Consider the following 25,138-nt stretch of genomic DNA (forward strand, 5'->3'; position numbering starts at 1 on the left):
CACTTTCTCAACACTAACAGATATTTGCCACCAGCTCACTGGCTGCAACCGTGAGAGGCAATGTCATAGCCCGGGAGCCGGGTTTGTGTACACTGCAGAGCTGGAAGGGAAACACCTGATCAAGTGAGAATGCCAAGTGTTTACTCAGTGGGATGTATCTGAGCAACCCAAACACTCTGCATGGGTGTTGGTAACGTGCCTGACAGAGAGGAAAGCTGACAGAGGACCTCTATCCACCAAGAACTTCAGAGGTTGCCTGTGGAGTGTGCAACAAATCGTCTGTGACTGTTTCTGTTCAACCAGCCACAGTTCTGGTGGGACAATGGACACAGCCACCTCCTTTGGATGTGCCTCTTCAGGCCCCGATCCACTCTGGAGGTACCTTACAGAGCACGATCCAAAGTATGAAGGGAAGAAGAAACTCAAGATCTCAGGCAGAGAGCTGGCGTCGGTTCCTGTGCAGGTCTTTGGCTTGGACCAGCTGCAGGTCCTGGAGATGAGCCCGGAACGAGAGAGCTGCCTGAGGTACCGGATGGAGCTGCTGCCCCGAGAGATCAGCCACCTGAGGAACCTAACCTGCCTCTATGTGGACTCCAACAACTTAAAGAAAATCCCTGCTGAAATTGGCGCTTTGAGTCACTTGGAGAGGCTCACTCTGAGCAACAACCGCCTGAGCTCGCTGCCTCCAGAAATGGGGGCACTTCAAAGGCTGCACAGCCTCCACCTGGCCAACAACAGCCTCACCGAACTGCCTGCACCCCTCTGCCAGCTGAGGAGCCTCACCTTTCTAGATGTGAGCGACAACAAAATAGGCACAATCCCCTCCAGCATTCGGCATCTGGAGAAACTGGAAACGTTGCTGTTGCTCTTCAACTCACTGGAGAGTCTGCCTGAGGATGTCTGTCTTCTGAGGAATCTGCACACCCTTTGGTTGGGAAACAACCATCTACGGTCCCTTCCAGCAAGCTTTGGGGAGCTGGTGAACCTGGACTGGGGATACAGTTACTGTTCATGCAACTTTGACGGGAATCCGCTGGAAAGCCCTCCCCCTGAAGTCTGCAGCAGAGGCCCTGACGAGATCAGAGACTATTTCTTGTCATTTCGTAGGACTCAGAGAGACTAGACAACTGGTGTCAGTCCTCACAGAGTGACTGAGATGGATCTATTCTGTACAAATCAACTGCACAAGCAAAATGTGTTTCACATGGAAAAGCCTGGTAAAAATCACTCTGTGGAGCTCAAAAATCTTCCTCTCTGCTCTCCTCTCTGTATGGTGATTTCTCTGGCAGTCTTTGTTTTGGCACTACTATTGAACAACAGTGTATAACTTTCAAAAATTCATTCAGGGGCAACCATAATATTTTTGTTATTTGTAGTTGCATAGGTCTATCTCAGGAAATGTTGCTGCCAAACATTCAGTCTGAGAAAATGAACAATAGCCAGTCTGAAGAGGATAGGGTCAGGTAAACAACTGGTGGTACATAAATAGCAATAATCTGTACTGTTTGTTTGCACACTGGGTCGGTGCTTGAGTCTGGGCTTGAAGTAGGTGCAGGCTGAGATTTCTGGAAGCGTTTAAGGCCATACAGACTTGTGGATTTGGCTTTGCTTCAGGTAGCCCAGAATCTCATTACTTTCCATGGTATTTTACATCCAACACACAGGTTGACTCAGCTCAGGCTTCTGTCTAGCTGTGGATAAGAACCAACCTGTGTCCAGGTCCCACAAGGTACCATGCAAGCAATGTCTATATTGCTTTGGCATATAGTATATGCTTTGGCATAGAGTATCTCTTACCCCGCTTCTCCTGAAGAGCAGTTTCAGTGCAGGGCTATCAAAGTCTCTGGAGGCAGCATGGACCTGGAGCCGATGTGCCATTCCCTCCGGAGCAGACCTCAGTGATATTGCTCCATGGAGCTTGGTGATGCACAGGGGTAGCCCAGATTTAGACCAAAAAGGTTTCCGCTTCTAGCAAGGCTGGGAAAGTATGCAGAGATATTAAAATGTGAGTATGCAAACTTCCTGCAAGGAAACATTTCTGAGAATCCCTGTCTATAATCATGAAAGGCTTCATCAGTGTTACATTATGGAAATTTGCTGAGACTCCTTTCTGTTTCATTTTGCTCTCTCTTCCCCTTAGCCTCTCATCAGCATTTTCCTCCCACCTCTCCTTAGCTTTGCTCTTTGTGGGTGTTTTCTCTGTGGCTACTCCCTCTGACATTATCTTCGTGTTTCATTATTTTCTCATCAAAAGCCGCTCATTCGCTTATAAATGCTTGTCTTTGCCCTCTGTCTCCTTTGTTTCCTATTTCTCCTTTGGCCAATGTACAGAAAGCTGCAGCTTTGTGTCTTTCCTGGAAAGGAGAAGGGCCTGAGTCAGTCCTGCTGGGAAGTGAACACGTGCTTCTAGGGCTCACAGCAAAAGGGAGGGAGAAGGGAGTTGAGACATTGCTACATGGACCGTTAAGTCTCTTGTTCAGTCATTTTCTTCTCCTCATAGCAAAGATCAGTGCAAGGGAAATAAGACATCTGAATTGATGCTGAAATTTTACTGGGTGACAAAAGCACAACTCCAGGTATTCTTAGCATGAGCTGATTTTTACACTGCTCTGTCCCTGAGTCTGCCCCTGACCTCTGTGAAGCTCTCAAACCAGCCGTCACTTTTTGGTGGTACAGTAACCAGATTGAGTATAGGAGTAGTATGTCACACAGAGATAAATCAATGCATGGCAATAATGGGCATGCAATAATGTCACACCAGTTTGTTCAGTTTTCCTGCAGTTGATTATTTCTAAGATGTGTGACACCGTAGGAAACACAGGAGTAAAGGGACCGTGGTGCTGAGCTCACTTGGCTCTTTCTGTGGCAGCACGGAAAATCAGAGATGAAGGAGCAGGAGAGTGAACTGCAAGCCCTTTGCACTTGGTTGTTTATCAGAGGAGATTTGCAGCATGATGAGGGACTGTGTGTGAAGTAGCTCCTGAAGCTGGTGCTAGGTCAGACAGAGGGTGTATCAAGGTGGCAATGTTAAAGATATTGAAAGACTGGGGTTTGTTCCTGTTTCTGCCATTGATCCATCCTCTGGTCTCAAACAGGTCTGCTGTCTTATTTCTCCATTCCTCCCGCCTCATTCAGTATGTGCAGTCATCCTGCCTTTCTAACGCTTGTCTAGTATAGGACATAAGTATAATAGCAGTACTAGCAGTGAGGCACAAGTAAAGACAATGTTATTCCTCTGTTTTGGAACATGTGCAGGAATGAAATTCTAGTAACTGTGGTCTTTTTTAGAGGTTTGTGTCTAACTCACCAAATCCTTCCAGGGCATCATCTTAGACAAGTGGTGTAAGAGGGACAATTTCTCATGTCCCATGTCAAACTCTTCAGCTCTTATCTTGCTTATCTTTTCCTCTACATTGCACAGGGTTTGGGCTTGAGGATCCGTTTCCAATTTTGGCTTCCTTTCCCTCCTGCCTCTTGGCCAGTGATTCCCAAAAGGCCAGCTGACTTTTGCTTGTTTGGGGAGTTTATAGCACCTCACAGCTTTCACTTTTGGTTTTGGCTGAGCAGGTTTCACATGCTTAGTTTGACTTGTCCTCTTTCAAAAACAACCGACATACTTTCTGAAGCCTGATTGTATCTGTTAATAACATACCTGTCATTTCTGGGAGTGAATGAAGTTTAAAAGGGGGTTAAAGCCTGCAAGAAAATGTGATCTTTAATAAACAGTGCCAATACCCTTGCTGTAATTCTCCAGTCTGTTGGGATCAAGAGAAATTCTGAGAAATTAATGCAAGTGAGGGCACTTTGACCATACCATCAAGCTGCTTGAGCAGACTGAATATGTTATTCAGGTAGAAGAAATTCTGTCCTGACACCATGCTGTCTGTCACCTCTTCCTCTCCCTTTGTCCTGCTTGCTTCCAAAATCCCACTTCCCAAAGTGGAAAACCCAATAATGCATATGCGCTGCAGTATTCTGGCATCTGTGTTAATGGCATAGTTACGCAGAGCAGTAACTAGATTTTGGTGTTGTCATTAAGACGGCATTAAAATCTAATCTCAAACTGCTTATTCTGTATTTGTTGTACTAGCTGTATCGTTGCTAAGCACCCTCCTTTGCCTGTGCTCATTAAAACTTCAAGCATTAATATCGGAGAAAGGCAAACTGCTAGTATATAGGTCCCTGGCGAAAAGACCCAGATATAATCCATACTCGGGGGGTAGGGGGGAGGAGGGAGAGGGGGGAATTGTTAAAGCTGACATTCAGCATTGATGAGAGTTGTACATGCATTTCCCTTCATATATACCCATACGGTACTGCAAACAGACTGGCGTAGGAGAAGAGCATTGTCCCCTGGAATTGCATAGGACTTTCATTTGAAAACTCTGAGCTCTTGCAGCAGAACAGTAATGAAATATAAAAGTAGTGAGTGAGAAAAGCTTCAAATAGAAATTCAGGAGGATAATATATATAAGGGCAGAGGGCTCTTTAATTTAACATACAAATGCATAACACTTCACAGACTGGTAGCTCAAGTCAGACAAGTTCTGACTACAGATAAGCTGCATATTTTTAGTGCTGGAGAGTTCACCCGAGGATATGGCCGATTCTCCACCACCTGAAGTCTGTAAAACCCACGGTCTATCCCACCCGAAGGTATGACTGTAACACTCCACCTTGTTTTATGCAAAGTGAAAGTTACAAAGGCTCTTTCTGTCTTTAAAAGTATATTACTACAATCTTTGGCTACCATAAACCTAAAAGATTAGATCCCAGCATTTACTTACTTCTCCCTCAATTAGCCTCTGCCTGAACTTCAGCTTTTTAGTTCTCGATGGTTACGAGCAATGCGAAAAGAGTCAAAGGTCACAAAACCAGGAGCACTGATCAGAGGGTTCCATGTTCAGTGGTTGAGTCTCTGAGTCGGCAAAACAAACATGAAGTGGCAGTTGCTGTTCTCCTCATGCCTTTTGGAGTCAGCAGCAGATTTCCAGGCTGTCAAATGGAAGACCGGTCCTGAATTCACTTTTAGTGGAGTTTAGCACTCACCAGTTTTCCAAGTCTTTGAAAAGTCTTGTTTGATCAATAAAATACGTTACATATTAGCAGACATCAAAGGAAATACAACTTTGCAGACCACCAGAAAACAAAAGACACTGCAGCTTGTGTCCTACATACAATACAAACATATTTGATATCTGAAAGGAGAGTGCTAGCTTCCGAACACGAAGTTGTCAGGGATCTATTTCCAGATGTCTTTCTATGGGTTCCCTAGTCCAGGAGGGTATCCATCCAAAAGGACATCATCACTGAGAAAGGCCACCCTCCCTGTCAGCTGGATGGACCGCAATGCCACCCACCTTCCTGTCTTCCTCTGTGCTCTGTAGCCTCATCTCAGAACTTGACAGTCCGACTTTGGAAATAATGATTTTCTGGTGATGCAACACTGAGCCAGTGTAAGAGGTTTGGGTCTGACATGAATTCATGGGATCGATAGGTTTAATTATCATTGATTGCATACGATCAGTCACTGTCAGAAGCATCAGATTCAGCTGAAGATGTTTCCCTACACTTGGGCAATGGTACCATAGGAGAAATAAAGCAATCTATCATGAGCAAGTGCCATATCATTCAGCACATCAAATTGCAATGAAAGCCTAAGTAGCATATCAAATGAAGATCACTCTAAGCCATACAAAGAAAGGTTTTCAACTTCCCAGAGTGTTCTGCCCATGAACCAAGAGACAGGTAGTAAATGGTGCTTAAATAAACAGAACATTCAAGTCATGGATTTCTTCTGTTTATTAAAGATCTCAGCGGTTGTCAAGAAGCTTTTAATTTTTCTGCCACCCTAGGGAAACTATAAAATGTATTGCCATTCCCCCTGCCATGCAAACAAACTTTCCTTGAACAGTTCAGGCAGCAAGAAAAGAGCAAGAGGGGAAAAAGACTGATGCCATGAGCAAAGCCCAGATGGAATAGCCCACACTGAGTCTTTGTACTGAAACTCACTGGGTTTTGCCAGACTTAAGTGTCTGATAGAGCCAGCCTGGAGCTGACTGCTGCCGAGACTGCCAAAGTGATCCCACATCCAGTCATTTGGTGCATGAACTTTATGAAGACTTGCATTCAGTAGGATGCAATGACTCTCACATCAAAGGTATTGGTTCAGCTGGAGTCAGGCCATTAGCACAAAGTTATGTCTAAAGAGAAGTCTTTCCAGTACTTTGCAAGTCTCACTGCTTAAAAGTTCAAACTGAAACGTCTTCCTCTAGTGCAAGCTTCTTTTTTTTTTTTTCCATTCCCCAGAGTCTTAGAAAACAGATTATTCTTTTCCTGTTTGTAACAAGCCTTTTACGTACATGAAGCTTGTTGACGAGCTTCTTATGAGACTTATTAAACAAGCACTGAGCCTATCAGTCTTTCTGCTCTGGCCATGTTTTCCACATCTCTGGTAGTGCTCTTCTCCTCTGGCCTATTGCAACACATCTTTACTGAGCAGCCATATTCAAACCTGAATACCATGTGGCATCTGAAGTCTTTCTAGTGCCAAAGAAAGGACTACTGCACATCTTGAAAGTTATAACCCTGTTTGTTCACTCTTGTACGGTGGTGATTTCTCTTTTTTCACAAGCGATTCAGCTTGTCATCTACTGTGATACCACACTTTGCTACAGAGCTGCTGTTGGCAAATTGTGGTATTGGTGTATTTGTATAAGCTGAAGTTTGCAACCTTGCACTTGTCCCTGCTGAATTTCAGCTTTCCCCTTCCCACCCCAGACAGGTTATACAATTCTTCAAAATCATTCTGAATTCAAATCCTGTCCTCCTGTGCTTGCAAAGCCTCCGAGCTTTATGCCATCTGAAAATTTAATAACCATACTCTCTTTTCTATTGTCTAATTCATTGATGAAAACACATGCCAGGATTGGATCCAGAACAGCCCTGGCTGAACTCCACTTTCTACATCCTTCCACTCTGACAAAGCACCACTGATAACCTTTCTGATACATTATCAAACCAGCTTTGCACCCAATCGATCATTCTCTCAACTAGACCATGCTGCTGCGGCTTGCTTATGAGAATGCCACATGCAACCATTTTGAAAACCTTAGTAATTGTAAGATTTGTGACAGCTACTTTTCCTTTATTCTGAAAGCCTGTTATATTGCTAAAAGTGGAGATTAGATCAGTTCAACACAATTTATTCTTAATAAATCCACATGGGCTGCTTGTCCTTGCTGCTACATGAAGCAGCTGCTGCTGTGACTTGTTATCTTCCAGGTGTTATGAAATGTGCATTTGTTCCAGAATTTTTACATGGCTTGAAGGTGGGTGAGGATAATTTCCCACCCCTCTCCCCCAACAAAACCAAACCAACCAAACAAAAAAAAGCCTTTTAGCTTAGACTATATATTCCTTATAGCTGCCACTACTTTTTGGCCTTGCACAGACCTGGTGCTGGGGGAAACAGCTGTCTTTAATGCAACAGCCACGTACTGCTTCAGCCTCAGGAGAAAGATTGAGGGCTGGTCAGGGACCAGGACTCCAGTAAAGCTCACTGAAGCACCAGCACATCCAGGTTGGAAGGACTTTGTAGGGTCAGTACCATGTCATGGCCAGTTCTGACATGCCCTGGGTGGCCCTATGGTGGTAGTGGAGGGCTACAGATCCTCTTGCAGGTTGGGAAATGAAGCTCAGAAACCTGTGGGAAAACATTAACTTCCATTTCCCTACTTGGTTGCTGTGCGGAGGACTTCAGCCAGGTCATGGTTCGGTGAAAAGGGCAGTCACTGGGAGGGGGAAATGATGTGAGTCTCGAGGTACCTAAACCATTTTGGTCCCATCTTGTCAGCTGGGAGCTCTCCTTGGCTTTTCTTTGTATGTCCTATTTTCAAATAGATGTCCTTAATCCTATTTCTTAGACTCAGAATGGGCCTGAGTAGCATGCAATTTCTAAGAAGGCAGCAGGAAACTGACAGTTTTGATCCTGCAATAACTCGCTTCAGTAGCTCACAGTGTGCGTCTGTGTGTTCCCTGGGCAGCTATGTCAGCTAGAGGGTATCTGCACCCTTCGACTTGTGCAAAGGGTGTTTCAGATCAGCCCAGACATCTTCTTTTGATCTAGATGAAAGGAGGATTCCTTTTTGTTCTCAGCGCTACTGCTGGCTGTTAGGAGGTTGGCCCTTTGTGTTGGGTCTGTACGTTCACAGGAAGAATAGGAAAAAAGAGTTAGTCACGTAAGCTAAATATCTGCCAGACTGATTGCTTCTGCATAGTTTTCACACATAAAATACTGTTGCATTTCAGCTATTTCTAAACATCCACACAGCAATAACAGCACGGTTCTGTGTCTGGTTACTATTCGCAAAGTTTCCTTTTCAGATGTAAAGCAGGCCTTATCCAGACTGAATAACTGTGATTTGTTCCTGGAGCAGTAATAAACCTAAATTATCCCTTATTCCTAATTTTTTTGCAACTGAGAGATTCAAGCACTTTGGTCATGCCCTTGATTCCCTCTTCTAGTGTTTGGTAGTGTCAGGGTTTGCGCAACTGAGAAGAGTTTCATGGCCCATGGTATACAGGACTGAGAGGCAGAGCTTTTCTGTAGACCCCTTTTGAGCTAATGTCTATCAAAAGACTACCTGCCCTTCCAAGAACTTAGACTTGATGACCCTGCTTGATCCTTCCAGTTCTGTCCTCTTAGTTGTCTCTTTGCTCACTAGACAGTGTTGCTTGTTGGGAACATGCTAAACTGATGCTCTGTGTATCTCAACTGTTTCTGTTTGAAATGTTAAGGTTATTTTTCTTTAGCCTTTTGTACTGTTGCTTGTATTGTACAGGCTGACAACAGCTCTGTACAGTTTTGACACATTCTGCACAGTCATATACACTGGGATATTTTTTGTTTTCTAGAAAACTTCTCATGGTCTGACTGACTGAAACTAGAAAAGAAAATGAAGGAAGTTATAGGATGCTGTGGGTATGTGTGCATGTGGATTCTGCATCCTCATTTAGCAGAGCCATTAGGTAGATGTCCTGTACAGATCCCAGTTCCTTGCCCTGTTTTAATATTCAAAGCACTTTACAGACTCTTCTGGATGTCATTGTGTTCATGCCAGACCTTCAGATGTTTCTTCAGAAAGAAAGGATAAAAATGGACTGACATTACACAGGAAAACTAGCATTTGCTTTATTTGAACTAGGTAGATTTTCACTGGAAATGGTTTGCATTTCAGATTGGTAGAAAGAGCCTAAGCCAAAATGATCTTCCTCTTTAGAGAACAGCACATAGGATATTTTACAATTAATTTTCAAAATGAAATGTGCTCTTTAGTTGCACAAGCCCTCCCTTGCCCCCCCCAAATAAATTTAAATAAGAATAGTGTTTTATTTCAGAAATATCAAAAGTTTGCCTGTAACTTTTCTTATTGCAAAAAAATAGCAACAAATCTGCGTCTTATTTTCTTTTTCTTTCTGTGAACAGTGCATGTATCATATGTTGGCAAAATATAGACATTGTTACAGAAAAAAACTGAAGATTTTCTTATCTAATCCCCTGCATAAAAAGAGGGTGGCTACAGGCATAAGGTTAAATTGATGTTTTCAGAGCTGGAGCTGTTGAGCTGCAGCATCATTCAGGAGTCCACAAAGGCTGACTCCCTCTTATGTCCAGCATCGATTGCAGTCATTAGCCTCTGCCACTAATTGCAAAGAACTCCTTAGGCAAATGGTCTCAAACTGATTCCCACTGAGGACCCCTCCATGTGACAGTAGTGCTGTTCATTGCCAGCCTTGTTGGTGCTTCTTGGAGAAGAAATGAGGACCAGAGGGACCCTAGAGCCTCTTCTCCAGAGGGATTCCCTGCAGGCCCACTTTGCTAGAGCTGACGCGTGTTTCCTTGGCTAGGATGCTCTAAGGTACAAACTGCTCCCTAGGTAGCGTTGCTTATGTATTTTCTGAAAACACTTGTCAGCAGTCTTCTGCAGGCATCCCCTAACAAACGGGTCCTGGCTTGACCCCACAGCTGGAGAACTGTAGGGAACTTACAGCGACAAGCTGCAGTAAGCTCTCAAATTTAATATCTGCCACAGAGAAATCAACCATCTCAGCTATGGATCCCTGCCCTTCACTTGAATCTGCAGCCAGAGAGATCTAAAACAAGCCTTCAAACATTGAGGCAAACAAAGTTTTGGAGGTGGCAGTATTAATGGCAGTATTAATTGCACACCATGGTGCTCACTGGCCATTTCTGTCTATGATAGTCTGTGCCTGTGATCCTCTGGTCAGTGAATATGGCTGAACTAGTTGGTCTCTCCTGGCTACACACCTGGAAAAAAACCCAGAGGGTTTAACCTGCTGGAAACGGTGCCTGGAAGCACCATTCTTGTAGCACAAGACTGTTGTATGCACACTGAGCATGAAGGTTGGAGCTTACAGATGGATTTGCCTATACATTTTCCTGGAAGTGAGACTCCCCCACTCCCAAAATTCCCAACAGAGCTTATAGCCTCAAAAGCTGGGTTGTATTACAACAGGAACTAGAGTGCTAATAATTTTAAACCCAAGAAAGGTCAGAGTGGGAGAGAACAAATGGAAATTTGTTTATAAACACAGCTCTGTACTGGCAATGCAGTCCTTTCCTTGAGATTTGTTGTCTCTCCAGTAATCTTTCAGTAGCTTCTGGGATCGCAACATAGTGCACATGGTACCCTCTGGAGTAGTTTCTTTTCATCCCTTATTAGCCCTGGCTGCCTGTCTCTGGAAGAAGAGCCATGCTGGTTCAGATCAAGGGTTATCTTGGACCATCTGTGCAGTATTCGCTTCCTAATTAGGGCCATAAAAAGTAGCCTAAGGAAAAATAAGAACAAGGAAAAAACATTTAATACTAGCCTCTAATGCTTTGCCAGTTTCTGGGTATTTACAGCTCGGGAGAGACCTTAACCTGATGTATCTTGCCTGCTTAGCAGATAATCCCAGGATCTCTCTTCCAAGTACCGGTCCAGTCTGCTTTGAGCCCACACTTCTTGCACCCACACCATCTTTTGCAAGGATTTTCCCAGGTCTACAGGCCATTTCATAAAGAATCACCTCCTTTTGAGGCATCCACTGGCCTCACGTCACAGTACTCTCAACAGTCAGTCCCCATCCACCCTCTTCGTGCTGCTTGTGAGATATGGCACCGTCTACCTCCCGCCCATGCTGCAGCCTCCCTCCTGGCCATATTTCTTCACCGCCCATTCCACATGTCATCTTGAAAGCTTTTCTCTTCCAGGCATGTTTAGTTATGCTAGGGAAGGCACAAGCTTCTCCCTTATTGATGCTTTTACCTGGCCAGGTTGCTGCGTCACCAGCAAAAGGAAGCCAGATGGCCTGCCTTCTTACTGCTCAACCACAGCCTTTGAAAGGAAAACACATAAACAACATGTGAAACACATATGACTGATTTCACTGAGGGGTTTTTTGTGGTTTAAGGAATCCCTCCCAGCCCTCTCCACTCCAGCAGTTTTTCTTTGCTCAAAAAATGACACTTCTTTTTCAATTAAAATAGAACAAGGACTGTTTTTGAGCAAATATGTTAATTAAAGCTAAAGATGTTTGGGGCTGAATTACAAGGTCTCTGTGGGATAAAAAACATTCCAGTAATACTAAAAAGAAAAGATGCAGAGTCATCTAGTATAAAAGTGCAATTTAGATCTATAGTAAAGACTGCTTTAGTTCCAGTCACTTCTGTACGACTGCAGCAATCTACTGCACTTGACCTTTAGCATGAGATTTAGAAAGGAAATGTTTGATATTCCGCTCTATTTGCAAGAAACCTATGAGGCAGATAAGTAATACTCGCTTCTTTTCCAGATTGTTCCCTGCATAATTTCTTTGATACACAGTCAGAATTCAGAGAGCTTGATTTCTTGCTCAGTGATCGCTTAGGAAGAAAAAGCCTGCCATTGAACACACTACATCTTGATATCACAAGCCCATACACTCCTCTTTTTAAATTCTTCCTTAAATTCCTTGAAGAATTATACTGAAAATCAACACAAATCTATTTTTTAGGGAAAAATCTATGAAACCTGTTAAAGTAGGTAGAAATCTGCCTCTCCTGGAGGTTAGCATTCTGGCTTTGTTTCCTCCAGCACTTTGTATGACTTGGGAATCAGTCCTAAATTTCACATGAAATTACCTCTACAGGAGTCCCATCATAAATGCACCATATAGTCTGCAGCAAAGAAATGGATCTTTTCTGCAGTGTTCACTGGCGAGTGGTGCTGGCTATATATGAGGTCATCACAGAGTATTTTCTACTGGTTATTCTGGAACCCAGAATTCTTTCAATAATGGATGAGAAGAACATTGATTTAATTCTTGCCATGTCCATTTTACTTTAGAATTTCAATATACATATCCAGATACCTGCATATAGCCTCCCAGCATTATTTCTGCCTTTTTTAAAGACAGATTGGGAATGGTATTTCTGAAAGCTTTAAGCCCTGAGCTTTGCAGGACCATCGCTGTATTAGAGTACTATAAAATATCTACACAATATCTATCCATAAACTGTCAGATCAAGCTCCCATACTGGAAACTGCACTAAGAGGGTGCTGCAAAGCTGCAGATACAATGTTTTAGGCAATGTTTCAGAACTAGGGTATGATGATGATAACTGGGGGAAAAGGACCAGTTTTCATGAAGGAGCCTCTCGAGGGTAGCATCCAGGTCTTTAAGAAGCTGAGTTGCATTCATGCAGTTAAGTATGTAATTCCAGAAGCCAGTCTATGATACTGGCCACTTTGTAGGACCAATACAGATCTTTCCTACAGAATAACATCTCTCATTATTAATGAAGAACACAGGCTTTCTCTTTAATCCTCCCGCTCACTTCCTGTTGAGTGATATTTACTGAGTAAATCACAAATGCAAGGGGTTTTTTTCATTATTATTTTGTGTCATGTCTTTCATTCCTTGCCGTCTTGACTACTAAAGTAGTCCATGAGGCCAAGTGAAACCGTTACTAACATAGGCAGAAGAGTTCTAGACTGGATTTTGTAGGATCTATTGAAGATTGCTAACTTTTGTACATGAATAGCTTGTCCAAAATGAAAATGAGATTTCACAAGACCAGGCATGCTTATGCCTCTCTATTGCTGCTTTTTTTTTCCTGATGCAAGTGAATTTTGTGCAGTTTTCAGTACAGAATATATTGTTGATGCATAAACTTGCTACAGATAACAGTGCTAGAGATGATAGCAGCAGGGATCAAGAGCTACACAACTTTTGTGTGGAGAAATTTTATAAATGAAAAATGCCATGAAAATGCAAGGCATGAATACATTATGGCCTCCTCAGCTTTCAGAGCTGTCTAAGGGCTCAGTAAATGTAATTGCTTCAGTCACATGCTCTTTCCATGCCATGTTAACAGAACAGAAGGAAGACATGAAGTATAGTGACTGATAAACTCCTTTGGCCCAGACGTCATTCATTCATTCACATGTGGAAAACAAAATGCCTACTGAAGTACTTTTTGCTGCCTTTATGGTGAATTTATTAAGAACCAGGATGGAATTATCATAACAGTAAGTATCTGGGCCATTATGTATCTGGTTCAATAGCTGAAGAGATAAGCACACCCCTTGCTTCCAGAAATTAAAATCAGCTTGGTACAAGACTATGGTCAATGAGCATTCACGTTCACACTTGTCTGCCTGGGCTAATGGTACGGAATTTGAGAAAACAGTAAGTGGAGAAAAGACATCGAATTGTACAGGTGGGATTGCTGTTCAGTCTCTGCTTACTGGACCAAGGCTTGAAAAGTCACCAGGTAATGATGTGGTGAAGAAGAGGTCCAGCACAGCAAGTGTCACAGGATGCTTCTCTATAGTAAGGGAGAGGAGTGACATGCTGAATTAGAGACAGAGGAAGACAAGGCTGATATTACAAAGGCTGCTTGCTTTAGCTGCTGCTCACTCACCGATCAAAGGTATCTCAGGCTAGACTAGATTCAGTATGCTGGCCCACAGTAGCATCTCATAGTATATAGATTTTTCTGGCTGCTGACTGTTTTTATCAAGATCTCTGGAACAACAGAAAAAAGAGCAAAGTCAATAAGATTGTGTGCAAGTTATTGAAGAACCTTAAATCCTTAAGGTTAGCAGCGGTAGTTTCTATCCATTTTTTATGTAACAGCTGTGGAAGTTGCCTGGGTGCACCACAAAGTGTTTTCAGGAAAAGATTGCTTTTACTTGGTTGACAGTCTTCTATTTATAGTTGGCAAATATTTCCACAGTGCAGGTTTATGAGCACTGTAGGCTTTGGTATCATGACTCAAGCTTAAGCCAGTTATAACCATGCAGCAGGTTGTACGTGAGGCTTTTTTGCTAGGAGGAGCAGTAGAGGATGCAGCAGTTACATTCATCTCAAGAACAGAGCTGCCAGCCACAAGGTTCAATAATGAAGAAAAAATTGTGTAATGCCTTAAAAAGTCACGATTGATAATTTATTTTGCCAATGAATAAAAAAAAATATAGAAGTAAGGTACCCAAAAGCTGAGAGTCCCTTTGCTTCAACATATTCAATGATAATGATGAGGAAACAGATCTGAAGCACCTCAGACTGTGGGTACTTACTGACTATAATCACTGCTGAAGATGCAGCTACCTTTGTGCTCTGCCCTGTGGGATACCTTACTCAGAGGACCAAAATATCGTTGAACAGAGCTGGAGAACAATGACATTACAACATTGTGTGCTTCTTTGGATGCAAAGTAATGCTACACTTGTGTGCCAGTCAAACAGTTGCTGGGGTGGGGTGAGGAAAACTGAGCCCTAAAACTTAGGCAATGTGGAAGAGATCTTTTTTCAAAGCTGGGACAAGAACAGGAATGTGAGCTTTCAATGTCTCTCACTCAGAAATTGCAGATGTTTGCATGCTGTCCTTAATAGTGCGGTGAATATCAGCTCTTCTTTTCCCAAAGAGGTTAAGATGCCCCAGCATCTTCTGTCATTCAGATCAATCCATCATTTACTACACGTGAACTGTCACGTTAGATCTTGGACATATTCGCTACAGACTTATCCCTTGTACCACAGGCAAGCACACACTAGGAGTGTTCAGTACATACAGGAGAGAATTTGAACAATCTACCACAGAGAGTGTCACTGACATCCCATGGACATCTGTATCTGCCTGAGACAGATTCAAGATCCTTTAAGAGCAGAGATGATAAGGGAAAATAAGGAGAATCATGGCAGTATTTGAAATGTGTATCTTGAACATGCCTTGCACTCTGTCTAATATGCCCACTTCTTTGGGAAACATGGGGCTATTTAACCATGTTGAAATAAAACCAAAATATAGAAGCATATTAATAATCGAGGAAACTTTTTTAAGGGCAGATATGTAAAACTTGTGGGAGTTTGCCAAGGGCAAGACAAAGCGTACGACAACCTGTAGTGTATCTGGATATTGGGTTTTATTTAAGAACCGGAGTTTTTACCCTACTTGATTATCTCTGACTCACGCACTTTGCCACGCAGTGTTTGCATTCATCAGGATTCATCTTCCCTTTTCTGCAGGGAGGTCACTGCTGCCCTGGGACATTTGGGAAGAAAGTCTTATCGGTCTGCACTGTGCTGCTGCTACTCACAGTTACAGCTGTTGGGCGTTACTGGTGAGGTCCCTGGCTGTTCCCCTGGACTTGCCTCCATGCATCTGCCCCATCTCCAGGACCTCCCCCCACTTTCAGGATCTTTTCTCCAGCCAGGATCTTCACCTTCTTCTTTCCAGGCTCCCTATTTCTTCTCAAAATCACTTCTTTTCAAGTATATGTCTTCTTTCCAGATTGAGAGCCCACAGTTTTCCCAGTCTGAATGGTCTAGGTACAGAAGCACCGTAAGTGATCAGCCTCCTATCTAGTGGTCCTTTTTCATGTCTCTTTACTGATAGGAGGATTCAGGAGCTGTAATTTCTCTTTAGACCAGAAGTTATCAAAATTTACAGCCAGCCTCTACTGGTTGCAGCTAGCAAGTACAGGCTTCTGTTTGAGAGTTCAGAAGTTCAATTACAGACATTTCCCACAAACACACATGCACCCAATTATCTGCCGTCTGTCGGCTTTCGCAATTTAAGCTTTTTTTTGCCTATGACAGGTTTGTAATCTGAAAAAAAATGTATGGATCACTAGATGAGAATTGTTGTCATTCAGGATATTTAAGCAGTCTTAAATTGTTGTCTCCAGAAGGCCTTACTGGGGTCGGGTGATACCATTTTTGAAATTTCTGTCTATGGCTTAATAATGAAGTGCCTCCACTTCTACCCTTTCATCTCAAAAACTGCTTAAATTTGATACTTTCATAAGTCCACCAGAGATCATTCAAAAGCAAGCAGCCCTTACTCTTCTTATGTCCAGCATCTTTTTCTCCCTTTTTCTCATTTCAGTTGTGGGAGAGACCAATTACGATGGCTACTGTTTTGCCCAACACAGCTCTGCTTTCAGCTATGGATCTGAGATCTCTGATCACAACACGCTCATTGCTGGGAGGCTGAGCCCAGAGGAGGTCGAGCCCAGAGGAGGTCCTGTCGCACACACACTTGGAGAGCAGAGAACTGGGGCAAAAGCAGAACTCTTTGCTGATTTTGACTTTGACTATAAGCTTCTGTAGGCAGGGCAGCGTAGCATCTCTTTTGGTTGTTATTGCCATCTATGGGAGTCTTGAAAATGATTAATTATTAATGGCTTTCAATGTATCGTGTAAAAACTTCAGCATTTTTTTAACTGACAGATTGTTGTGATGATTGAGGGTATGGCATTTCTGGCATGGAGTGGTTGGTCTCCCTGCCTTGTCTTCACTCCTCATTAGCAATGGAGGCCAAACTGTTTAGTGTGAAAGTAAACATTTCAAAGTTCATAGCTCAGGAGCTTGTGAGTCACTCCTGAGCCAAGGGGAATGTCAATAAGAAGAGATGCACTGTGAGAGGTGATCAGTTTCTGTAGAGAGATTCAGTGATTCATTATCAGGTCTTGCTGCATTTTAATTGAAAAGATTAGAAAACTATGTTTTGACCTAGCAGTTAATAAGGAAAAGAACATATTTTTGTTGAGTAGAAGGTCTTAACTGAAACATTTACTAAGATCTGCTTCTAGCCATTAGCTGTAATGTCTTTCACATCTTTTATTTGTATCTGTGCACTAGTATTAAGAAGATGAGTCTTGTACCAGGATTTCATTGGAAAGCTGTGGAAACACAGAACAGAACAGTGGTCTCTGACCTAAAAAGATACCATCAGTGTAAAATGAAAAAAAACTAAGTATGTACAGGTGATGGGGAAGTACAAGGGGAAAAGAAGACAATGCAGATCACATGGAAACCTCTGAAAGAGGCAGGGATTTGAGAAGTAATTGTTTAGGTCACACAGGCTAACCTGAGAGGAGGTCAGATGAAATGAGTGGAAGTACACTGGCAGAACTGAGAGAAGACTGACTTTTCATTTATTTAGGGAAGAAAAACAATTTTGTGCTTTTACCAATAAGAGATAAGAACAGAGAATAGGACTCTCTCTCCTCGAGAAGTCAGTGAAAACAGAGAGGAGGAGAAAGATCTGTGTGGTGTTGGTTTAGGAAAAGGTTTTATTGTCATAAACTGAGCTAGTAGAGCCAGATAGGATTAAGATTATGCAAGACTTGCCCTCATTTCTGTTACTTGTAACTTTGCCAGACTTTAATTATCCTGGCTGAAATTTTTCATGCTGGGTGTGTGCCTAAAACTGAGGGGTGTGTATGTGGCTCTGTGTGTCGTACTATTTCAGTCATTCCAAAGACTGAGAACTGAAGAAAGAAGTTTTTTTCCCATGTGAAAGAAAAGACACTAGGCTTTTTTATTTTTTTTCTCAAGAGGCTTTAATGCACAGAGTAGCCGAAAGTCCAGTTGTTGATAATCTTAATGTTAGAGATGTGTCTTTTGCTCACAGATAGCCAAGCTTGTAAATCTTCTGGAAAATATGGAAGAAGCAAAAAGCTCTCAAGACATGGGCGCTCTTGAGTATGCTCCAGCTCCTCACAGCATCCCCGTGTGCACTGGTAGCACATGCACCTTCCATAAATTGGGCAGGACCTTTTCTTCATTGACTGCAGATTATCACAAGACCTAAGGTCTTTCTAAATGTCAACATGCACATTAATTATGTGAATGTTCATACAAGTAGGTATTAACAAGCACAATAGGCTCTAGAGAAACCTAGGGGAGAGTAGAGCTACCCAAGGGTGACGAGAGATGGACTGTTTTCTATGCTTTATTGACTGATTGACGAAATCTCTGTTGACTTAATGGGAGCTTGGACACCTACATGTAGACATCTAGATGTAGATACTTGAATTTGGAGTTGAATCCCATCCCTCCCACCTCTGGTAAACTGGAGCTAAAGGGTGTTGACAGCAGAGGGTGTTGACAGAGAATGAGTGTTGACAGCAGAAAGCCTATCATTTGTGTTCACGGTTGTTTCTTGTGCAGGCACCATGGAGGAGAAGAGATTCTGGCTAAAGCTGACAGTGGGGGTTTGCACGCCAACAAACCTGACAGCAAAGTCCAAGGAGCCCAGATACAAGGAGACATGAGACTGGACTAGGTAGAAAGAGGGGGTGTAAAGAGGAGTGGAAAGGAAAGTCAGCTGGAGTGGACAGGGGACAGAGCAGATTGAAACAGAGCCAGTAGGAGAGGATTTCGCTTGATTGCAGGGAATTATTTTCTGGCTAGGAGGTTGTGAGCAGCTTTTTTCCACAAGAAAAGCAAAATAAGGTTCAAAGCGTGCCCTTGTATAACATGCAGCAGAACAAAATTCCTAGGCTTGAGAACATCTATGTCATAACCTCATTTCTTCAGAAAATGAGGGACAGATCGGGGAGAAAATAACTTTTAGAATTGTTGCGGTCTTCATTAAAAATAAAACAAAAACCCACCATCAATGACAACAAAAAGAAGCCATTAAAAAATCTTGACAAAACCTCTTGCACACCCTCCATAGTCACCCAACATGCATGCCTCCTGGTGCTCTCAGCTGGACATGACCTTGTACAGGGGACATTTTACTGAATCTGTGCTTGCTGACATATATGGCTGAAGTTTGGGTCAGAGGCTGGGAAAAGACACAGCACTGAGCAACTCATCCATCTATCTCTCCATCATGTTTACACCCAGAGTAAATCTTTGGTGCATCTACATCTCTTTCTAATTCTTTTGAAAAGAAACCAATTAATTTGATTAGCTAGTAATCAGATTACCAGCTAACTATTCCAATACAGCAAGGTATAAGTAAGTATTTTGCTGAATTACAGCAAATCTCATCTAGCATTTCAGGAAGCCCTGTAGTGTTTACCCAAACTTTAACTTTGGACAGCTTTGCAGGATCCTTAGATTTCAGTGCTTCAGACTGCCTGTGCTTTACCCTAAATGTAAGAAAGCCACTGGGAAGTGCTTCAGCTTGTGCTTTTAGACTTGTGTTGTCACACAGATGGATTTTATAATTAGTATTTCATAATGCCCTGGTCATGGATCAAGAACCCTCTTACATTAGCAGCTGTACAAACACAGACACAGTAAGCTCTCCATCCTTGTCCATAGCATCCCTTTCCCTCTAATAGAAAGTAGTTTTGTTGAAGTCAGGTCAAATTCTATTGTCAGATACCCTGGTGTATATCTAAAGCCACTTTGTTGTTATTTCAACGTAAACCCAGAGCAGAGTACAGAGCAAGATTTTGTTTTTTTCTTTCGGACTGAATGCCCTTCACCACTGTAGAATTGCCTTCTACAGCAGAAACACATCACTGAGCTCTGCCGCTTAATCTGTCAGGTGCTGACAGTTAATACACTAAATGCCAGCAGTGCCAACTGGCAGCCTTTTGCTTGGGTGGATTAAACCAACTATTACTGTTCTCTCTCTTTCTGCTTTGTGCTCTCCCCTGACTTCCCAGGTCTTTCTGATTTCATACATGATTTTACACGAATGTGATAGAGTTATGTTGTCTCTTTGTACGAGAGAGGCATGGAGATGCTCAGCATGGTGCAGTCGTTCTGCATATGGCTGTTAGTGTTGTGCAGACTGACCAGACAGAGGTCCTGGTGCACTGGAAGTGTTTGGAGGATGCCCTGTATCTGGTTTTCTGCCTCCCTTCCTCTTTCTAAACCTGATCATGATAGGTTGTTTGCCTGACTCTGAAGGCTGAACAACCCAGTGCTTTAGAGGGGTATCTATGCATAAAGAGGACACCCCAGTATATAAGACGGTGCCCCTCAAGGAGACATGCAGGCTCAGGAGATAATCCTGAAATCTCCTTTGGATGCTTCTGCCTCTCTGGATGTTCCCAGGGTCAAGTCCACGGTGGTACTGCTGAATGGGTGTGTGGAGGTTTAGAAAGAGGTTGATTTCTGTGAGGGCTGTAGATCTTTTCACCTGTGGTCTAGAAAAGGGGTGTCTCCTAGCAAGAGCTTTCGGGGTGCAATGCAGTCTGTCATGGTATGTGCACAGCACTAGATAGCCTCACCCTCTCCTCCTGTTCCCTTCTCTACTGTTCCACTTCATCAGTGGGCTGAAAAAATCTTCCCTGTAACACTAATCTGGGTATTGCACTCCATCCATACCCCAGCACAGGTCTGAGGTAGCCCCATGGTACAGGGACTGCTTGCATGGCAGAATGTTTGGGCTCCATCTACATGGGGCTGCTCTAACCTGTTCCTGCCTGATGAACCTACTTCTCCACAACACGCATGCCACAGGTGTACTGGGCACACTAGTGTTTTCACACATTTGTGAATGTGTTTCTTCAAAAGCTGATCAACCTGCTGGGAACTAGCAAGTCCTGGATAAATCCTACCAATTATGTTCGATAAACTCAGACCCCAAATGGGGCAGGCTTGTCATTATTTTTTTCCCATATACTTTGGCATTATATTTTATTCTGTCACTACTGTGGATATCTACATTTCTGTTTCTCTTGACATACCGTGCTCTGCTCAGAGACCTCGAGAGTGAATCACAAATAGTTATTGCCATGAGATTGAGCCAAAAAGAAGGGTATCTGCTCATTGTGAGGCCTCACCTTGCCTTTCACATCTGCTCATATTCTACTTGTCTTTCCTTTTCCGTTTCTTTCCTTTCTTTCACTTTCCTTTCACTTTCCTTTTCCTTTCATTTCCTTTCTTTTCCTTTCATTCCTTCTTCCTTTCCTTTCCTTTTCCATTCCTTTCCTTTCCTTTCTGTCTTTCCTTTCACGTTCCTTTCCTGTCCTTTTCCTTTCCTTTCCTTTCCTTTCCTTTTCCTTTCCTTTCCCTTTCACTTTCCTTTCCTTTCCTTTCCTTTTCTATCCTTTCCTTTCCTTTCCTTTCCTTTCCTTTTTCCTTTCCTTTCCTTTCCTTTCCTTTCCTTCTCTTCCCTTCCCTTCCCTTCCTTCCCTTCCCTTCCCTTTCCCTTCCCTTCCTTCCCCTTCCTTCCCTTCCCTTACCCTTCCCTTCCTACCTTCCCTTCCCTTCCCTTCCCTTCGCTTCCTTCCCTTCTCCTTCCCTTTTTCTCTTTTTGCTTTTCTTTTCTGCTTTTCTTTACTCTTCTCTCTTCTCTTCTCTTCTCTTCTCTTCTCTTACTCTCTTCTCTCTCTCTTCTTCTTCTCTTCTCTTCTTCTCTACTCTTATCTTCTCTTCTCTTCCTCTCTCTCTCTCTCTACTTCTCATCTTCTCATTCTCTTCTCATCTCTCTCCGCTCCCCACCCCTTACCCACTCCCTCCCCCTCTCCCTCCCCTCCCTCCCCACCCCTCCCCCTCCCATCCCCTCCCTCCTCTCCTCACCTCTCCTCTCACTCACCTCTCCTCTCCTCTCCTCTCCTCTCCCTCCTCCCCTCCCTCTCCCCTCCCCTCCCCTCTCCTCTCCTCTCCTCTCCTCTCCTCTCCTCTCCTCTCACTCTCTCCTCTCCTCTCCTCTCCTCTCCTCTCCTCTCTCCTTGAAGTGTATCATTGCCTGCCCTAACCTTTTTGAGAATAATGTACACAAATCAGGCAATAAATACAAAAACAAAAATCAGTTATTCACCTTGTTGTATGGTCTTGTATGACTCCAGTTTTGTCCATCTATTACATTCTTTACCCACTGCACAATAGCTGTGCTCCATCATAGAGTGTTGTTGGTGTTGTTTTTTGTTTTAAGATACGCAGAATGTCAGATCCAACAAGATCTACTAAGTTTAATGAACATGGTTGATTTTTTTTCTCTAAATGTAGTCAGATTCTTAGCTTTCCTAAATAGTTTGGCAAAGGAGGAATTCTAATAATATAAACTTGTCTTAAGACTATGACCAGATGTCCCTGGGATAATTTCCCTGTCTCCTAAAATGAAAATGCAGAAAATAATGTGGTAGCTGAATTATGTGATGCATGATCTTTTACATAATATTTAATATAATTATTATTATAGCTGGTTTAAATACTAATAATTGAACAAAACCAAAGTTGGCAAAATTGTTCTGAAGCCTGAAACAAAATATTTGCTTTGTATTGTAGCTTCCATTGAATGGTATGGGGGTCCCTGTTTCTTTTACAAATATAAGAACAATAAGGACCCTAAAACTGCGCTTTTGCTTTTACTGGATGGATGAAATTTTTTTGCAATGGATTATGCATAACCATTTTATACAAAAAAGTTCCAGTATTCCACTGTATCTTCATTCATATCTTCAGGGCATCTGTTCTGTAAGCATTCAGCTACACAAGCTTTAGCTGAACTAGAGTGTATCAATGCATTTATGAATGCTCCACAGGTCTGATGTCTTACAGCCTTCGGCAATAGGACCCAGTCATGTTTGTAGGTGCATTTAGGTGGGAAGCCTGAGGGTGTTACTCCTCCAGTTCTCCAACGCAACGGTCTTCTAGAGCTTCCTGAATAGGGCTAGATGGGGTGTTTTAGCATTGATGAATCCCTGTGATTTAAAATGGGCCATACCAGGTCTTCCAGAAACAAGAGCACAAGCTTTTTCCTGAAAAACCAGAACATGCATGAATATTCCACCTACACATGTGCTATGTCTCTTTGCCATGCAAATAGCAAACTGACACAGATCTCACAGCAGCAAACACAGGTCTCACAGCAGCATGAGAACCAGCACTTGACACTTGTGAAAACTTATTATTTTTTCACAGCCAAATAATTTTATCAAATAATATCCACTGGTTAGATCAGGGATTGGAGGCTTGTTTTAGAACTGGTCCTAAGTACCATCAGTAGTACAACGTGACCTCAAGGATATGTCTTCATTCTAGCTCCTCCTTTTCCTAGATAAAAGTAGAATATAATATACTGCACTGATGCAATAAGCCCTGCTGTGACTTCATGTCTTATGTATACATGGCAGGAAAATGGGTGAGGAACTGCCTGATTCAGTTTTTGTCATCAATCGTTAAGAATTCTCAAGAGGATGTCCTACATAGAACTGAAATGTGCTTCGCATATTCAGTATCTTCTAGTCATGTTAATGATGTGAGTGAAAATGGAACAACAAAGTTTGTATTGCAGAGGACCAGAGGACTCAGAATTCATGCTGGACACTTTAACTTCACAGTTTCTACTTGTCTGCTCTGCATCTTAACCCAAATGACCACCTCCATGGAAAAGGTGACAGAGCAAGCAATGTCCTAGCCGAACCCACTAAATTAAGCTGCCATCCATTTAAGTTTATTCTCCAGTATATGAACTGCGACAGTTGAGGGCTCCAAATCATGATTTTTATTGATGGTAACATCTTAAGCTCCTATAAGACTGTGACTTGGAGTTTTGAGCCTGATTTGAAGACCACTGTATGAAGCACCTTGGTTTGCTACAACCTCTTCTCTCAGAGGGAGTTGGTGATATAATCCTGTGTCTGGGTTGCATGTAAGCTGCAGAACAAAGAAAAGTGAATGAAGGAAATAGAGGGAGTGTTAAAGCTATGGTATCAAGCTAGCTGGTGACGTTCTCACCAGTAGCTTAATGACTTTGACAGAAATTTGCAGCTGTTCGTCAAAATTTAAAGGTGAGACTTCAGCGCAGAGCACCTGAAGGATTTCCTCCAGGTACAGTAATTAGGGCATAATTAGAACAATTTACAGAGGAAGCATGTACTGTTCCCTCCCTGGGAACACAGAGATCTCTTCTTCCCGTTCTATGGCTCAGCTGCATCCATCCATGCAGGGGCCAGGCATCACATTGTTATTTCTTCCCTATTTCTGACTAATTATTTAGGAGAGACTTCGGCCTCTGCTGCACAGTGAATCATGTTTTGGGAGAATAGAAACATAAGAAATCTGGGAACAGGAGGTTGGCATCTCTCAGCCACTCCTACTGTCAGGTGCTGAGCCTTTCCCTTTGATCTGTCTCAGCGGGCAAGAGGCAGCAAGTTTTCCGCCTGTGCCAGCTTAAACCATCTAAGCTCACTGTTCCCTGTAAATATAAGAATATAAGATTTTCCAAGGGAAATCCCGATCACACAGTGTTAGCAGCTAAAACTGGGGGACCTCTTCCACCTCACAAAGTATAGCCTCCTAAAACTACTTCATTTTCCTCTTCTGAAAGCGGTTTTTCACCCTGCTCTCCTTCTCATGTGAGTTGTCATGTCTGAAGATGACTCCTTGAATGTTTTATGCATTGCTTCGGTCTTGATAATAGAGGACATGGGTTTATTACTAGTCCAAAACCTTCATCTTCAAGCTGATAAGGTTTCCATACTTCCAGCTGTGGAAGACCAGAGTTAAGTTCCTGGTATTGGCTAAGAGGGTGAGAATCACCCTGTGTTTTGATTCACACCATAAGCACTCACTTCCTTGAGGGTATTTTTGATCCTACACAATTCTGTTGATGACATTTGCTAAAATTCCTTTGAATACGCAGCAAGCAATAAGAGCAGCTCACAGAGCACCAAGAGTAGCTTGGGAATTTCATTGGATACCTTTTTGAGGATCAAATGAATTTCAGTGAAAATCATCCTTTCTATAGAAGTTTTTCCTCATCTCAAATATAAGGCAAAAGCTTTTTGGAATATATTTCAGGGCAGCCTGGAATAGATTGTTCTTGCCCTTATCTAATTTTCACTTGAAAAATAGTCACAGGTTTTCATTTTCCCTTCACCTCACCTTCC

The 25,138-nt window shown here is 42.7% G+C and overlaps 1 protein-coding gene across 1 annotated transcript; it reads left to right on the plus strand.

The window, feature by feature from the left end:
• The first annotated feature begins 322 nt into the window (after positions 1–322).
• Positions 323–1,123, plus strand: LOC104260546 (leucine-rich repeat-containing protein 40-like). The gene has a single exon (XM_009816299.2). The coding sequence runs from the start codon at positions 323–325 to the stop codon at positions 1,121–1,123; it is 801 nt and encodes a 266-aa protein (XP_009814601.1).
• Positions 1,124–25,138: the final 24,015 nt, after the last annotated feature.

Source organism: Gavia stellata, chromosome 3 (assembly GCF_030936135.1).
Source record: "Gavia stellata isolate bGavSte3 chromosome 3, bGavSte3.hap2, whole genome shotgun sequence".
In the NCBI taxonomy this organism is placed as follows: Eukaryota; Metazoa; Chordata; class Aves; order Gaviiformes; family Gaviidae; genus Gavia; species Gavia stellata.